General features: G+C 42.1%; 1 gene segment (V, D, J or C); it reads right to left on the bottom strand.

The window, feature by feature from the left end:
- Nucleotides 1–1,749: 1,749 nt before the first annotated feature.
- On the bottom strand, nucleotides 1,750–4,372 carry LOC102118824 (T cell receptor beta variable 2-like). The segment is given in 3 exon segments: nucleotides 1,750–2,163; nucleotides 3,913–3,987; nucleotides 4,106–4,372. Coding segments are annotated over 3 exon segments (513 nt in total).
- Nucleotides 4,373–19,272: the final 14,900 nt, after the last annotated feature.

The raw sequence follows: 19,272 nt of genomic DNA, 5'->3' as shown, positions 1-19,272 counted from the left end.
AAATATAAAAACTGGCTTTTGGAGTTAATAGACTGAATTTTTGCAGAACAACATTCTTATCAAAAACAACTACATAAACTTAACAAAATATAAAGATAAATGTTTGAAGGCATTTGGAGCTACTGAGGCAGTAAGAACCTAACGGACTGGGATCTCAAGGAGAAAGGAGAGATCTAACAGACCACTTTTCCCTCTAAGTCATTTGCCAGTTTTGTATCGCTGCCTAAGTAGCTGAGAAAAAAAGGGAAGACTGAGAGTGTAGCGGGCTTTGAGGAGCATCCACCACGTTTCTGGTCTGGAGAACATTTACGTTCAGTGACTACTGAATAGGAGAGGAGCCTGGCAAAGGCCCCAGGCCTTGGTGCTGGGGGCAGAAGCAGGGACTGACTGAAAATGAGCACGAAGGAACTTTCTGGGTGGGGAGGATGAAATGTTTTACAGCTGGATCATGGTGATTGTTGCAGAACTCCACAAATTTATCAAAATTCATTGAATTGCATACTTGCAATGGACAAATATTATGTTATGTAATTTACACTTTAATTAAGCTGTTACACTCCAGACATCTAGTTGGAACTTAAATGGCTAAGACCAAAGGCGAGCAGCCATCACACAGGCCAAATCCCAGCTCTGATCCAGCTCAGTCATCAGCTCAATTAAGGTGATCTGCCCCTGCTACAATTCCCAGCAGAAGCAAAAGTGAATCATCTGGGGAAGATGAAATCATTCAGAGTCTCAGATTATCTCTATAGTTTTTATATACAATATCCAGCATTCAAATAAATCACTAGTTGTATGAGAAAACAAGATCACATGCCCAGAAACCAAACAGAGAAAACAGAAAAAAGAAACAGACCCAAACAGATTCAGATGTTAAAGTTATCCAAAACTGGCTTTCAAATGACAGATGTTAATATAGTCAATGAAGTAAATGACAAAATGTGGAATTTTAGCAGACAGCTGCAAATTGTAGGAAGATTTAAGTGGAAATTCCAGAACCCAAAAACACGAATACCTAGAATTTAGATTTCAATAGGTATGTTTAAAAGAGGCATAGTTTCTTAAATGAAACTCAAAAAGTTAATCTGGCTGCCTCATGTTAAGTTGAAAGTGACAAATTCATTCCTACCTCTGCCTCTAGGTGCCTCTTGACTTTTGTTGCTGAATTCTGTTCCTGCACTGCCTGGCTTTATTCTGGCGATTCTCATGCTGGTCTAGACCTCTGTTGACCTTGAAATGGTGTAAAATGGTGTCCCAATATTAGACTCCATGTTTTCTACTCTCTTAACTTGTTATTTTGTGAGCTAGCATCATTAGGCCAAATGCATCACACCAGGTTGACAGGGTCATCAGATTGTTCTGCTCTTGACCACATGCTGAGCAAGACTCATTGATAACTGAGATCCTTGTACCAAGCCCCTTTTCCTTCTGAAGATTTCCGTGGGGATCCTCTATATTCTCATGGAAATACCTGAACTCCCACTCAGTAATCATTTCACCATCCTAGGAGTTAAAATATGTTTTCCTAAGCAACTAAATCCAAAAAATTCTAATAAAAATGACAAAATGAGAATAAAGAAAAGATACAGGTTACTTGGTTGGGTACAATTCTCCCATATTCAGAGCCCACCATCACACTCTGTGGTATCTATAAACATTCTTCAAACCCTACAGTATGTCGTCATTTCTGCCCAAGATATCTTTGGGAATTTCATTTCAGATATCTGTCTTTTTGGAGACATTTGCAAGAATGAACCCAACCAGAGACTTCCTTTTCTTAGGCAGGAAGTGGGTGCTGGCGGCTGGGAGGGAGGCAGATCTATGAGGGTTTTTGAACAGGCTGGAGGTGTATTTGCAAGGCTGTGGCTTCACTGCTGGCACAGAAGTACATGGCTGAGTCCTCCAGCTTTGTGGACTTGATCTTCAGAGTGAAATTTGATCCATCAGGCCTTCCGACTGAGAATCGATCTTCAAATATTTCAGACTTCTCTGAGATGTTATTATCAAAAAAGATAACCAGAAACTCGACTTTCTGCCCCAAGATTTGTCTGTACCAATAGAAGTTTAAGTGATTAGGGATGGGGACACACCGCAAGATCACTTCCTGTCCCATCTGTGTGACCTGATGGCTGGGAGTCTGGGTGACTTCAGGTTCTGTGTGTCCTGTGGGAAAAGAAGAAGATTAAGAGAAAGGTTTAGAATTGTCTTAGGTAAGTTCAAAACAAGAATCTCCTAGAGTCCTAAGCATCGACCTGCTTTCAAGAGACTAAAAATTGCCCAGCATAGGAGCCAGGTATCCATGGCAGGATCACAGCAGGAATGAGGGCTCTCCTAGCTCGGGCATCTGGTCCTGTGGAGGAAAGGAGTGGCATTTTGAGCTCCCATGGCCCCACAGGCAAGGTCTGGCAGAAGTGCTGGTGTCTGGGGCAACACCCACCATCCCTGGAGCGCCCTCTATAGGAGAGAGGAGGGATCCTTTGTGTTGGTGCGGAAACCTGACAGTGCAGGGCTCTGCTCAGGGGTCTGATGGTGTGTGCAGGACTGAGGGCCGTTAATTATTAAGAGCAGTGCTGGAAAATGTGGGGCTCAGCAAGGTAACCCTGAGTACAAAGTCCGGCTCAGAAATTCCAGGAGGTGGCCTTCTCTTATTACCTGCTGTGAGCAACAATTCAGGTGCAACAGAATCCACGGTTGATAATGGATGCCGAGAAAACTTGGTATTAGGATTAAAGAGACAGAAGGAAAAACAATCAAGTTTGAAAATTTTAAATCCTGAGTGGAAGAGAGAAGCCAACAAGAAGTTGAAACTCTGCACATGCCCCAGGGAGAGTGAACTAGAGAACAATGATGCAAACCCCATGGGGAACCACTGTCCTCAGGGTCAGGCACTGATACAGCCACCTGAGGAGGGCATTGGGTATTCTTTATTTAAAAAAAAAGAAAAGGACCTGCCGGGTGTGGTGTTTCATGCCTGTAATCCCAGCACTTTGGGGGTCTGAGGGGGGCAAATCAAGAAGTTAAGAGTTTGAGAGTATCCTGGCCAACATGATAAAACCACGTCTCTACTAAAAATAGCTGGTTGTGGTGGTAGCGCCTGTAGTTCCAGCTACCCAGGAGGCTGAGGCAGGAGAATCACTTGAACCTGGGAGGTGGAGGTGGCAGTGAGCCGAGATCACGCCACTGCACTATTCCAGCCTGGCAACAGAGTGAGACTCCATCTAAAAAAAAAAAAAAGAAAGAAAGAAAGAAAAGAAAAGGTCTGACCATATTTGGATCTGGGATGAGGGCTGAGATCCAGGGTCTAACTTGAGTCAAAAGAAAAGTCAAAAAACGGTTCATTTTGGAAGGTGGATTAGTGTGGCCAGAGTGTTAAATACTTCACACAACATTTTCCAGAGGCACAAGCCAACTGGAAGATACTTGGAACAACTTAAATGTGACAGCTTCTGTCCTACATTCAAACTCAGGCATAGTCTCGTTCAAGACAAAGTCATGCCCCAGGCTGCAGGTGTCTGGGCAATTTAGCGTTGTCACATCCAATAAATGACAGTATTATGGTCTGAGATTTCTGCCGAGGTCCTACGGAATGCTGAACCGAGTGTTGAGGCTCAGCTGAACGCGTTGCCCCCATGGATCTCTGACTAGACTTAGGAGGAGGTTTGTGCACAGGGAGGCGGTGACTGTGCAGGGCTGTATCTTGGCTACTGGTACAGAGACACAGAGCTGAGTCTTCTGGCTGCAGCGCGAACACATGAAGGTATAAGCGAGAGCTGTCAGGGCATTCAGGTGTGAAGTGACTTGGCACAGTCTTGTTCTCAGTGAGTTCCTTACAGTTGTAGTAAAACATGAACTCCAGGGATTTCTTAGCTTTCTGTCTGAGCCAATACAAAGAATCATGTCCCAGATGCTCACGTTTCATCATCCTTTTACTCCTCATTCCTGTGACCAGGTATTTTGGTGTCTGCGTAATTTCAGTATCCATGGAGCCTGTGAAAATAAGAAGCCAAATTCAGACTAAGCCTAGGACAGAGTATTCTGAGGCAGTTCCATGAAAAAAGCAAAAAAATCCAAGGACAGAAATGTCCCACCTGTGCCCAGGACTCACCTGAGACAATGGACCACACCACAGTGGAGGCTGCAGCCCATGGCAGGGTCACACCGGCAGAGGCGTGGGGACCCTGAGTCTCCCTGCTTGGCATTCTGGTCTTATGGTTGTGCTTCCCTGGCCCTGAGACAGGGGCTGCTTGGGAAGTCTCTGCTCCTGTTAGTGTTACTGTTAGTGTCTACAGCTCACACTTCCTCTTTCCCTTTCAAGCTTTGTGCCTGCACCTCAAGAGGTGGGTTTAGACTAGCTTCTCAGGGCCAGGTGTGCATGGCAGTTTCCTCAGACAGCCGCATTTTTCTTAGCAACTGCCTGCCCTCCCCACAATGAATGACTGGGTCTCCCCTTCCTCTTTCTACTTGTGGCTCCCCTCCTCCCTGACACTCAGACCCCTTCCCTTTGGGCAGATGCCTTCCTGATGCCTGTCTTGGACCCAGGCGAGCGCATTCCAGCTCCACTCCCTCACCTCGGTGAACTCCAGGAGGCCTCCTCACCTGGCTCAGCTGAGCCCTTCCCTGGAGCCAGCTGTGCATCATTTTAAGACCCAGTAATGTAATACCAACTAGGGAGGGAGCACCCTTCAGTGGGTGCTGAGGGGGCGCGAGAGGAATAATCTGCAACCCCTACCCCCGGGGAGCATCTCACCTACTTAGGATGACAGACCTGAACACAGACTTGAATAACAGAAGGCCCTAATGGCGTGTGCAGAGGGACTGCAGAGACGAGGCTACGCAGGTCCAGGTGGAACGGACTTCAGTGTCTTTGTGTTGTCCACACATGGTCTCTCAACTAGCACAAGGAGCAAACCCTGATGCCAGAGCATTTGATTCTTCCTTAGTCCTTTCCTCCCTCCTGCCTCTCTTCTCCTCCCTCCACTTGACTCAGGAATGTCCCTAAAGTCACAGCTCCTCCTGGTGGTGAAAGAAGCACATGGCCTTCTTCTCAGCCATCTGCCCACAGTCCTCCAGATACAGCCCTGGGAGCATAGATACACAAAGGGATTCCGCAGGGGAATACACAAAGCAAGAAGGCATTTGAAACACCAAAGTAAAGGCTTAGCAACTCTCACTGCCCCTTACTGGTGAAACGCCTCCAACAGCCTCCATATACACACTTAAGATATCAAAAAATATGATCTACTAGGTATTTATGGAACACAGAACTATATGTCAGGCACTGTTTGAAGACCAGGAATAGAGCAATAAATAAAACCAACTCTCATGGGCACATGGACCATTTTAATTTGTTCAAAAAGCTTTTGTGAATAATGTTCTCATTCTCAAAGTGCTTCAGGGATTACAGTAGCTACAAGACATGTTTGACATGGGCTGGGTGCAGTGGCTCACACCTGTAATCCTAGCACTTTGGGAGGCAGAGGTGGGCAGATTACAAGGTCAGGAATTTCAGACCAGCCTGGCCAATATGGTGAAACCTCATCTCTACTAAAAATACAAAAAAATTAGCCATGTGTGGTGGCGTGCGCCTGACGTCCCAGCTACTCGGGAGGCTGAGGCAGGAGAATCACTTGAACTCGGGAGGCGGAGGTTGCAGTAAGCCACGATTGCACCACTGCACTCCAGCCTGGGTGACAGAGCAAGACTCTATCTCAAAAAAATAAAAATAAATAAATAAAAAATAAGACATGTTTGACATGTTTACAGATAAAATCTAATTTGGAAAGTTTTACAGGGTGTGCTTTAGGAAGGTGAAAGTAATTGGTTTTTAGGTGTCTAAATCATTTCATCTACCGACTCTCTCATTTCCTCATCCTTGAAATTCGGATGTGGGGAGAGACTGAAATAATTTTCTCTGTCTACCCAGCTCTGAAACACTGTAAGCCAAGAAGGGTAGACTTCACTAGGCTGCTGTGCCAGAACCTTATATGCTTCACGGCCCTTATCAAAATACTTTACAGAGTACAGGTGCTTAATACATGTTTGCTTAATTGGTCAATAAATAGATGGATGGAATGGAAAACAGTAAAAACCTACCTTTTAGGTAGGCCTAAGCACTTAAAAATTGTGTTTCTAATGTGCTACGGTTGGCATTGGTATATTTATATCTGTAAATCTACAAAAATCAGGTTGTAGTCTCAGTATGTAAGGCTGGATGCAACTGATAAAAATAATTTTTATTTCAAAGGCTTTATTTATGAATAATAATCTTTCAATGTTGATGATGCATTGTCCAAGGAGATATGGAAATAGAGGGTTGTTACTTCCTAAATTCTCCTTCCTGTCAGGGTCCCCATCATTCCTTGAACATTTCCTTACTTTATGGCACAGGGGGTTCTAGGCTTTTCCTGCCTGGCTTGGTTTCTACTATTTGTCCAAAAAGTCCTGGTTCCTTCTAGTGGACAGTGGTATTTAGAAAACAGAATATGGACCCTAGATCTTTTGGGGTGCTTTTGGGGTGAACTACCCTTAGGCATCACAGTGGACAGAGCTATACATACACGTGTATACTCACAGTACATATATCTTTACAGGTATCTTTAATTGCTCTTTAGACATATTGAGAAGTGATGAGTTCACACTAATTCCAATCCAGTATTATAAGGTTTATTCTTGTGTTCTGGTGTTCTCTCTCTCCATATTTGCAACTCCCTTATCCAATACTGAGAAATGTGGTTGTGTTATCCTTATAGATTTATATATTTGATTAATCCCTTTCCATGTGACTATGTGTATGCTGCAGCTGTCACTGTCTCTCCCTTGTAAATGGCCTCCTCTCTCCATTCACGTTCTGACTTCCTGTGCCAGGGAGACCACCCATGTTGAAACTCTCCTCACCTCAGTCCAATTTCTGACACACCACACAAGGGATGTCTTGCTCCACAGAGTGCGCTTTGCAATCTGCTTGGGCTTCCACAGTCTGCAGGAGGCTGCTTTCTACCCCCCATTTGGACTCACCCTTCTTTTGGGGAGACACTTTCCACGTGCTGCATGGTCCCTATCGCCGTCCAGCAGGCCTCCCTTCTATGCAGATACAAAGAAATGCACGTTAGTCCTCTGTATTTCATGTCACTGTGTGTTTATTGCATAACTTGAGGCACCTGACGTGGGTGATGACCTGGGAAGACCTCAGGACCTTTTAGGAAGATCTTCTTAGTGTACAGGGTGATGGCTGCAGCTAATGAGCTTGTTTGTAGTTGATTTGTCTGGGCTTCTCTGAGCCCTGTGTAGTTCTATTATTCTTCACCTTGTTCTCCAGGGAGGAATGCTAATTTCATGGTTCTAAAAGTTCTAGGTTTTTCCTTCCATACTAACATATATTTATGTCAGTACTTGTCTCCCTTACTGGATTGGATCTTCCTAAGGTCACAGGCTGTATCTTAATCACTTTCTTTTTTCTTCTTCCTAATGCAACCTCCTTCCTCTCCTGCCAGTGTTTACAGAACACCTTAAAGGTGCAACAGCAGCTGCTCCAGATAGCCCACCACATGCCTCTTTCCATTCTTTGCCTTCAAAGTGGGAGCTGGGGGTCACCTTCCAATACTTTCAGGTGCACAGACATTCTAACCACCTCTCATTCATCTTGCTAGAACCAAAGGCTTGAGAACCACAACCAGATGTTTTGTTCTCAGCATTTGAAGGCCTGCCTGAGTCTAACTTCCTCAAGGACTGATCCTATGCTCTGTTCTGGTTACTGAACACCCATTGACCACAAATATATAGAAGGACTGTGATTGCAATGGGTACCATGTGAAAGGGGGAATAAATCCATACAAATAAAAAAACCCTATAGGTTATTCATCTTTGTTTTCAGTGTGTGTGAATATTCTAGATGGTGTGACCGAGCCAATATTGAGAAGAAACAACTTTTTAAAAGCGCTGTATGATATTTGACTAATCATCAAATAATGGGGCACAAGTTATTCTCATCAGCATTCAAAGACTATGTAGAAAACCAGTTATCAGTTGGGGATTGATGCAATTAGAGAAGGTCTCTTGAAGGAGAGGACTTTAAGCCAGATCTTAGGGCAATCTACCTAAGCCTGCTCCAACTATTTTTTTTTCCTAAGAAACTGTTTCTGCTGAATTGTCTACAAAGAAGTCAACATTAGCTTTGACTACTAGTACCTGGCATGCTATGTCCCAGGAATGGGGAGACATTTTTGAGACTGGCTTTCACAATTTGTAGCTGCTATCTAAAGAGAAAAATGTATATTTGCTGGGCTGGAGTTTTCACTTATCTGACTCGTCTTTAACTCTTTTAGAACCTACAGTCTTCTTTTGGCTTTGTTGACTACTTACCTTCTTTCTATATCTCTCCTGATCCTATGTCCCCAAGGTATAGGACCGAGAGCAAAAAATTCAAAGCGCTAAGAAGATGATTTTCCGGCTTGACAGAAGGAAGAATTTTCCAGGAAGTACTGTGGTTTCCTGTCCAGAATAGAGGCTGGTTGACTGTTGGTGGGGATGTTTTGGACAAGGCATAAGTGCCCATTGGGGCGAAGAAGAACTGAAGCATCTACTCTAGGCCAGAGACAGTGTTATAAACTGGAAATTTTAACATAAAGCATTTTCTTCAAAAGCTCATAATCTAGTTGAAGAGACAAGGAAATCAAAACCTGCAACCAAATTCAAAAGTTATAATAGCAACATGCACAGGGTTCTACAATGGCACCAATAAGGAACAGAAAGGACTAGCATCTAACAAATTGGGCCATTATGGGGGTGGAGTTAGGGGAGGAAATAGGTTAATGTCAGAGATTAATTATAGATAGAAATGATACTTTAGGTAAATTTAATGGATGACTAGAAGTTCACCAGCAAAGAGGGAAAGTAACCTCATTCATTCATTCAGCAATTATTCACTGAGCAATTACTCTGTGCCACGTACATACTGACTTTGAGGCATAATAGTGAGCAAATCAGACATTATTTATGCCCTCAGGAATTTTAAACCACCTGGAAAAAATAGACATTAAGCAGATATTTATACAAGTAATATGTGACTGGAAGTAAATGTAATGAAAGTAAAGGCTGCCTAGAAAGTTCAGGAAGGACTGATTTTAGCTGGAGAATGCAGGTGGATTTCAGAGTTCTCCACGGTTAGAGTTGAAGAATGACAGGAGTTAACCAGGTAAGGTGTGTGTGGAAGGCACAGAGGTTTAAAACAGCATAGAGTGTCCAAGAACATGAACTTTAGTGCTGGAACTTAAACTTATCCTGGTGTCAATGTGAAGCCGCCAAAGCATTGTAAGCAGGAAAATGTAATGATCCTTGTGCATTTTAGAAAGATTACTCTATGTGGAGAGTGAATTGAAGGAGAATAAAGCCACAAACAAGGAAGTGGTTTTAGCATGATTTCAATAATTCAGGAGAGAAAATGTGACACTGAACCAAGTCATAGGTGGTTGAATTGAAGGAAAAATCAAGAATCTTCAAAGAAAAGTCAAGGATCTTTAAGACAGGTAAAATTGTCAAGACTTTGAATACAGGTGGTGAGCAAGGTGGGTAAACAAGTTAAGGGTGGGCCGGGCATGGTAGCTCACGCCTGTAATCCCAGCACTTTGGAAGCCCAAGGCAGGTGAATCACCTGAGGCTGGGAGTTCGAGACCAGCCTGGCCAACATGACAAAATCCCATCTCTACTAAAAATACAAAAATAACCGGGCATGGTGGCACGCGCCTGTAATCCCAATTACTTGGGAGGCTGAGGCAGGAGAATCGCTTGAACCCAGGAGAAGGAGGTTGCAGTGGGCCGGGATCACACCATTTGCATTCCAGCCTGGGTGATAAGAGTGAAACTCCATCAAAAAAAAAAAAAGTTAAGGGTGGCTTCCGTGTTTCAAGTTTGGTTAACCATATGTGTGTAGCTTCATTGCACTGACAGAAAATATAGAAAGAGAAAGCTATGATGAATTCAGCGCTGAACTAGTTGACCCAAGGTACAGGAGCAGATATGTTTAGTAGAAGTTGGGTCTGAGAAAAGCTCAGGAGAGAGTAGGTATTTCAAGGACTGATTATGAATGATAAGAAATTAGATCATAAAAAGGCAAAGAGAGGTAATGTGTACAGTGAGAGAAGAATTTATCTATTAGTTGTATTGAAAGCATTCCCTCTTCAAGTAATGCAGCTCTGTTTAACAGTGCTTTTTGTGTTACCATAGTAAAATCTTATTAAATCAGGAAGGCCATGAGTAGTCCTTAACCAGCTGGGGTCTGTAAATCCCATACTTCCCTCTGACGGCATGTTTATGAATAACCTCAGCAACAATATCTGCCATACTTGAGAAATGAAGAATCCTCTTGATGAATGTCCGGGTGTCTCCTATCATGGTCTTGCTATTTCTCAGAGGTCTTGGAATATCAATAAAGTTGGTTCGTTCAAGGGGTGTAAAGGGGACTATTCCCTCATTTTTCTTCATCATTGAGTGAATTCAGAGAGCCACCATGAAGAACATTATCTTTGTCATGTTCCTAGAATTGCTGATAAGTGCTTTACTTTCTTTAATATTGTAGAAAGAGAGAGTGATAGAGAATGAACTTTCAGCATCTATTGTCTCTTGTGTAGGTCAGAAACTCAACAGAAAATTTGTGAATTTCCATTCCTCCTATAATAGCATGGAGAAATAGAAAACTTCCCCCCCATGCAAAATACTTGCATGCAACATACTCCTCATTCACCCTCCGGTTCTGATAACCACCTGAGACTTTGCTATATAACTAGAGTGAATATGCAATTTATTGACCAAATAGGGACATTTTTGAGAAAGAAAAGTGATGCAATTTGTAACTGTCCCAGGACAGCATGCATAAATCAGACTGTTCTTAGCAAATCAAGACTTAGAGTCCATTTACATTTAATAGTAATGCACCAGGCCAACGTTGTTGGTCCTTGCCCTTCTCAGCTTTCTCCTCTCTAAAGTCTAGGATTCAGACTTGGTAAAAGGTGAGATTTGTATGATCTGAAGAGAAACCAGGGAATGGATTCAGACTTGGATAACAGTCCAAAGAGATGTGGAGTTTTTATAATTTTACTGAATCAATAAGTAGTTCTAGTACTGATTTCTCTACTCTTCATAACCAATCATGTTTGTGTTTTCTTACTGGGAGATCCCTGAAGATATGTCTGTGAAATTTGTTAAGCTTTCAAAAGTATTTTAGAGTTGATAAATTCATTGTTTCAAACGATCTGCAAAATAGCATATAAAATAGAGCCTCATTTGTGAAAAATGTATCCTGTGTACATGTGTGGATGTGCGGATGTGTGCAGGTATATACAAAGACAAATACCTATAGGAATTACTGCTGCAAATTTACAGTGATTGATTTCTTTCTTTTCTTTTCTTTCTTTCTTCTTTCTTTCTTTCTTTCCCTCCCTCCCTCCCTCCCTCCCTCCCTCTCTCTCTCTCTCTCTTTCTTTCTTTCTTTCTTTCTTTCTTTCTTTCTCTTTCTTTTTTTTTTTTTTTGACAGGGTCTTGCTCTGTCACCCAGGCTGGAGGGCAGTGGCATGGTCTCTGCTAACAGCAACCTCCGCCTCCTGGGTTCATGTAATTCTCCTGCCTCAGCCACCCGAGTAGCTGGGACTACAGGTGCACGCCACCATACCTGGTTAACTTTTGTACTTTTAGTAGAGACGGGGTTTCACCATGTTGGCCTGGCTGGTCTTGAACTCCTGCCCTCAAGTGATCCACCCACCTCAGCTTCCCAAAGTGTTGGGATTACAGGCATGTGCCACTGCACCAAGCCTGTTATTTTCAATAAGTAGAATTTGGGATAATTTTTATCTCAACATTGCTTAATTTATACTGTACTATAGTTCTGCTTAGATTTCCTACATGAATATTACATGTTACAACAGTAGATATAAAAGCCTTTTTCATTTGGGAAAAGAAGAGGTAATGAAAGATCTAGGCTAGCAGAACATTGGCAGTGTTCCCCCGCAGAAGGCTATAGTGAATGTTTTTTAATCTACCTCTTATTCAGAAACTTTGGGACAAAACGTAATCTTTGTTTCGTTCCCTCCCTTCTCCTTCTCATCTCTAGAGGCTTTAACCATGGATTGTGACAATGACAATGACCAGATGGTTGGGGGCTATACCTGTAACAAGAATGCCTCCCCCTGCCAGGTGTCCCTGTACATTGGATCTCACCTATCTGGGGCTCTCATCAGCAGCCAGTGGGGGCTGTGGGCAGCTCACTGCCATTGACCATGGTGTGGACCCTGGAGTGTCCCTAGAGGATGTTCATTCCTCCTGTGGGTTGCCTTCCTTGGTCTGAGGTCTGCTGATTCATCCTGTCAGGAAACAAGGCCTTGGCAGAGAGGTGCAGGAGTGAAAAAGGAAATGTGTCTTACAGTGCTCTTCTTGAGCATCGTCTTCTCTCTAGGAAAAAATATCTCCCTTTTCTTTTCCATGGTTCTCTGATCTTGTGACCTGAATCCCAATACTATTGTCTTCACCAGTCTCCAGCCTTTCAAATTAACTTCAAGGTCTCCCTCTCCATGGACACCTGACTTTCTGCTGGCAGTACACACATTGTTCTCTTCTCTCTTGACACATTTCTGGCAGCTGGTAGTGCAAATTCTAGCTGCTGAGAGAGAGTTTCAAAAATGAGAGTACTCAGCTCACTGCATCCATTTTTGCATGGAACAGAGTCCCCCAGCTGACAAAGCTTTTTTTAAGGTTCACTAGTGGGCCCAGCTTTGTCTCTGGGCCAGTTCATTTGCTTGCAAGGTTCTGATGTGGTGACGCAGAATGGGCAAGGGGTATGAAAGTAAGACCCAGCTGCTTAGTAAAAGCTCTGCAGCCTCTTTCTTTCTTTCTGGACAATTCCAGGTGAGATTAGGAGAACCTAATCTTGCAGCTCCTGGAGGGACTGAACAGCTCATTAATGCAGTTAAGATCATCATACACTCCAAATACAAGAGGGCAACCATGGGACATTACCTCGTACTAATCAAGCTGGCCAAACCTGCTGTCCTCAACAAAAGCATAAACACCAGCTCCCGACCCAGCTCCCGACCCAAAAGCAGTACTCGGTGCCTGATCTGAGATTGAGACAGCACACAGCTTTCTGCCAGTGGGTGAGCCTCAGTGTGACTCAGTTACAGGAGAGTTGGAGTTCAGTTAGGCTGTGGGATGGTTGAGGCTGAGGGATGGAAACTTTGGTTTCCTCCTCTGAAACATGGGAATAAAAATAATAATAATTCCTAGCTCACTAGTTGAGTTTAAGGATTAGATAATACAATATATAAAATAAGTTTAGATCATTATCCTCAGCAAACTAACACAGGAACAGAAAACCAAACACCGCATGTTCTCACTTGTAAGTGGGAGCCGAATGATGAGAACACATGGACACAGGGAGGGAAACAACACACACTGGGGCCTGTTGGGAGGATGGGTGGGGAGGTAGAACATTAGGAAAAATAGCTAATGCATGCTGGGCTTAATGCCTAGGTGAATAGTTGACCTATGTAACAAACCTGCACATCCTGCACGTGTACCCCAGAACTCAAAATAAAAATAAACTTTTAAAAATAAATAAATAAACAAAATGAGCTGAGAACAGTAAGTGCTCAAGAAATGTTCATTGTTATTATAATTATTATTATCGGCTTGTTGCTGCCCTTTGGGGGACCTGACCCTCTGGGGAGTTTGGAAAGAGGGGCACTAGGAGGGTTTGGAGAAGTTCATATCTTTGGGGTATGGGTGTCACTTATTGTCTGAGGATAACGGTTATCACCATGTATTTTATTCAAGAATGAGTTCTTTCACAGAATACAGTTCAAAGAGTAAAGAAAAGGCTGGATCCTAGCTCCCTAATTCCTTGCAATGTTTAAAAGGGCCTGTGCACTCCAACAGCACATGCTATGAAGCCTTCCTGGGCCCGATTAGTGACAGCATGGTGTTCCTGGCTTTCTTGAGCACAGGAAGAATGCCTGTCAGCTGGGTTTAATTTATCCCTACCCTGGACCCTGCATCTGCTCAGGAGGTAGGCACACTTCTGATACTCACTTCCTCTCCCTTTGGGATGACTCTAGTTGTCATGTGGTCTGCAATGGAATTCCTCAGGGTATTGTTTCCATGGGTGCAGGCTGTGCCCACAAAGGCAAACCTGGCATTTATACCAAAGTTTGCAACTACATCAAATGGATCCAGACATCATGGAAAGCAAACTGAGGGATTTCTATCATCCCTGGGTCCAGGTCCAGAACCTGGAATCCACTGTAACTGTCTTACCTCTGGAGGGGCTCCTATTTCTCAGATAGAGATGTCAATAAAATACTTTCACTGAAACTGGTGTTGCCATCCTTTAAAATTATTCCAGGTTTCAAGGGAAAGATTTAGAGTAGTGTTTCACCAAAATGAGGTCGACAAATCACCTACATTAGAATAATTCCAAGGAGTTTTTAAAAATGTTATAATACTGGGTTCTACCAATAATCAAAATTCTTCCACATTTCTAACCACAACTTTCTTATGATGTTTATGGGCTCCAGGGTTAGAGAACATTGGCCCAGAAAAGATCTTTCCTTCCTCTGCAACCTTTGGCTGAGCTCAGCTTGCTACTATGAGGGCATTAGCCATGTTAGTCAGACCAGCACAGGCTGCTACCATGATTTTCTTTAAACCTATACAACTGGCAGCTACAGAGATAGCTTGCTTCAGAGCACCTCAAACATCAAAGTCTACTTATTTATGTGAAAAAGTAAATGCTTAAGTGATAAATACCAAGATAAAACAAAGTTTACCAAGGAACATCAAAACCTGCCCTTCCAACAGTAAGAAAAGAACCTTATAAATCTATCCTCCTGTATCATGTAAAGATGAGCTTCTTGTTGCTACCCAGATGAGTTGCCATCCATTCTTACAAAGTTCTTTGTTGCATTAAATGATGACATGTTCTTTTGTGACTTCCACTTCTTTGTGTGTGTCCTGTCATCTAGAATCCCGTGGCATGATTCTGTGCTTCTAACACAAGAGTGCTTCAGATGTTCGAAAGTAACTAACACATTCCTTTAGCATATCTTTTCCAGGCCCTGGTCTCTAGCCACCACTGAGTGATGGGATCTGCACTCCTCTAACCAAGTCCTCAAGACAGAGTTCCCTTTGGCTATACCTGTTCAAGTCACGGTAGTTGGAGCAGATGCTCTCCACAGACGCCAAAATTGGGCAGTAGGATTGGCAGCGCAGTGATGGAGGATTTTGAATGAGAACAGGGGAAAGCTCAAGAAGGTAGCTGCCAGCTTCAGAGAAACTGGAAGAAGGCCTGGGGTTGTCAATTTGGTCATGGGGACTGGTAAGAGCAACAATGAATGCTGTCTCGAAGGAGTCAGGATACCAGCATGGATATTAGCACAGAAAACTGGAGACAGGCGAGCATCCATTTACTGGAGATGGTGTCAAATGTGGACTTGGTCACAGGGAACAGGGCAAAGCTGAGATGCCTGAACGGAGAAGAGACAAGATCTCAGGTGGGCAACCAGCAAAGGTAGCCTGTTGCTGTGTCGCTGGCCTCTCTGTCTCCTTGGATTCCACTTGTCTAGGAATGACATTATATCTAATTGTGAGTGAAAACAAAGTCTGATACTAGTACTTAAAAGACTAGGATGATTGGAGAGCTATTAGTATGAGCTAGGCAGATTTTTACATGGAGTGTGATTTCTTTGTGTCTTAAATCAATCTTTGGTGGCATTGATTCTTCTCAGCTTTGAGTCATTAGTAAATCAGCGGTTTGGCTTCTATGTTCTCAAATCAGAGACAGTAGGGATTTTCTTACTGGAGTTCATACGGGCTGTGAGACAAGACTTGAGAGAACATCTGTTAATCAACAGCATCTACCTTGTAGTATCACATCAAGAACCTTAACTGCAAAAATATCATGAAAAAATCAACAAGTACTTTGCAGAAAACAAGTGTGCTAGGTTCCAGATCTTCTCCTCATTCTGCAACCTAATAAGCTCACCCAAAGGAAAATGGGTTTAGTTTGACATGACTTGCTCTTAGTGAACCAGTGTTCTCTGTTAAATTCACTAAATATTCTTAATCTGGCGACTGTCACTCAGAGGGAGTGGGGTGGGGAGAGTGACAATGATTCTGAAGCTCTAAGGGTCACTGCATTTGTGAATTGTTTGCTCACAATGTGTCTCCTTGTGTCTTAGTGGGACCGAGTCATTCTTCCCAGGTTGTAATTCAAGATGCTTATAAGTTTCTGTTTTCTACTCTCCAAACTAAAATTTCCAAAATTGTAACAGGAAAGCATGGCTGAACTAAGTAACATTTCTCTTTGCATATCAATTTATTTGGATTTAGGAAATGCATCCCATAATATTAAGGTGGGTCTATTAAAGGGGGCTGGGATAATGGAGCTAGGAGGAAATAAAAAATACAGTTAGAATTAATAAATCCTAATGTTCAATAGCGGAGTAGGGTGACTATAGTTAACAACAATGTACTATATATTTCAAAATAGCTAGAAGAGAGGATTGGAAATGTTCCCAACACATAGAAATGATTAATACTCTAGATGATGGATACCCCAAACACCCTGAATTGACCATTACACATTCTGTGCATGTAACAAAATATCATGTGCATCCCATAAATGTGTGCAAATGTTATGCATCCATGAAAAAAATTTTTAAAATTATTAAGTTCCTATTATATGCTCAACATGGTTGTGGGGATATAACTATATTTGACAGAAATTGTCTTTATCTAAAAATTAACATGAAGTATGTATTATACATTAAAAATTAATATGAGGTGCATATTATACATTCTTTCCATGTTTCATGTCATTTATCACTTACGATGCTCTATTTGGTTGTTAGCTTCAATTTAATCTCCGTTTTCATCTCTGTTTTTCTTCCTAATCCCATTTCCTTCTGAGCTAATAGAATGCTTTCTCTCCATAAATTCCTCACTGACCCCTTATATTCAGAAGTGGCAAATTTGCAATTATTTCATGATAGCATTTGTGCATGTTCTGACAGCTGTGGGTTTCACATATACACACTTGTCTGTTTCTGTGATAAAACAATTTCTTTTGTTAGGTATGCTTTACCATCGAATTTTATGTGATGGAGGTAGAATATGGGCATGAACAGGAATACAGAGCAATGTAAAGTAAATTCTGACAGAGACGTAAATTTGTACCTTAACAAAACTCTAATACGTGGATGAAAAAATTGTGTTAGTTTGTCCTATTTTCCCATTAGTTTCTGTGGGTATTCATTTTGTATTATTTTAAATCCAGAGACCAATAAAAAGCTAGAAACAGAATACAGTCTAGAACGCTGGTCACCACATTTAAATGTTCTTTCTCCACATTTTATTGTTTCCGATACTTTGATGTACATTTTCTGTCTCCATCAATATTTCCTTTTTTTCCTGCATTATTCTCTGTCACTCTAATACCCCAGCCCTAAATATCCATTCCTCCACTTCTTCCTTTCTCCCGAAAGCATTTGGAGTGAAGTAAAAAGTGAGATATTCTCAATAAGATTACTAATTTTATTTTAAGCCATTCTTGATCATTGAAACTGAACCACCATTTAATTTTCGATCTAGAGACAGGGTATGAAAATGGTTTCTTCCCTATCTTCTAGAGCAGGGTTGACCAATTATGGCCTGAGGAAAAAATCTGGCCTACAGCTGACTTTAGTAAAGAAGCTTTTACTGAAACACAGCCACACTCATTTATTTACATGCTTTCATTGCAGGCCAGCAGAGTATTCATGACAGACTACATTGCCGGCCAAGCATGTGAAATATTTACTGTTAGGGCTTCCCTTGGAAAGGTTTGCTGAGCCCTGCAAATGATTTTATGGAGAGAATCACATGTAGCCAGAGTAAAAATGCCTCCAAACTAATTCCACCCTTGAGTGGGTTCTCAAGAAAACTTAGATCTGGTTCTAGGGTTCGATTTCTCCAGAAAGATCATTCTATTCACTAATAATGATTTTCTATATGTTACAAAGATGAGCAATTCAGCTTAATGTAGACTTCCAGGTTCACAAGCATATACTTTACACCTTGTTCTCTTTTGCACTTTTTTTCCCCTGACTGTTTATGGGGTGCGGGGTGTGTGTGTGTGTGTGTGTGTGTGTGTGTGTTAGTACTCATTTTTTTTTCAGGAAAAAAATTTTTACTTAAAATTGTCTCCACACACTAAAAAGTTAAAAGCCAGCATGATCTAGTGATGCATTAGCTACAAAAGTGGCTGGAGAAGATAAGAAAAACAAAAAACGTCTATGGAGAAAAAGAGTATGAAATTGCCTTTAGAGTCCGGAGCCTTTTCTTCTTGCCAATACAAATGTCAATATATTTGCTGGAACCTAATCAGCCCCTAAGTTAGGCACAAGTTCAAATAGTCTTCCAAAGCCACTAAGTCGTGTGCGTGGGAAAAAGAGGTGACAAATACAGGCTAGTTAAATGTTGGCATCTGCCTATGGGTCACCCTGTGTTTGAAGTTTGGAAAAGAAGTATGGATACTGAACCACTCTACTGAGCAAAAGAAAAAATATGGGCATTCCCCACAGCTGATGGATCTTGTGAGATGAGGCTGAGGAAGGAGGCCCCCACACGCTGTAGCATGTCCAGTATTGATTACAAATAATAATTTATTGATGTCATCGGGAACAGAAGTTTTGCACACATAAAATGCAGACAAAAATACTTCATCGAGTCTGAGAACTTTCAACCCACTTCTCCAGTGTCACACTTTACAAAATGACTCACAGTATCTCAGAAACACAGGATATCTTACAGGTCCAAGCTCCCACACAATAATGTAAGAATATTTGACTCAGATGTACTCAGCTGTATTCACACGAATGACAGATACACATGCATATGTACAAAGGCATCTCATACTAATCCTGTATTCACCTGGCCTTTTCTACAGGGAGCATTCTCCTAATCACTTTCACTTAACATCCCAATCCACTCTGCTCCACACCCCTTCCACTCACAGGCAACACTGCAGCACCACCATTATCCTTGGTTTTGCCCACCCTCATTTCCCCAGTCATCTACCTAACACCATGTTTCCCGAAGACTGGTAGACTCATCACTAGCAGTCCTCAACATAATTTTAGATAGTACTCAGATGAGCATTTTTATTTGAAAAGCATATGTTCATTTTAGTATGCATTAGATAAAAAAGCCACCAACACAAGAGATGTCGATGTCATTGCTAAAAAGAGTCTAAAA

This window comes from Macaca fascicularis, chromosome 3 (assembly GCF_037993035.2).
Source record: "Macaca fascicularis isolate 582-1 chromosome 3, T2T-MFA8v1.1".
Taxonomy (NCBI): domain Eukaryota; kingdom Metazoa; phylum Chordata; class Mammalia; order Primates; family Cercopithecidae; genus Macaca; species Macaca fascicularis.
This window is presented reverse-complemented; position numbering and strand designations above follow the sequence as displayed.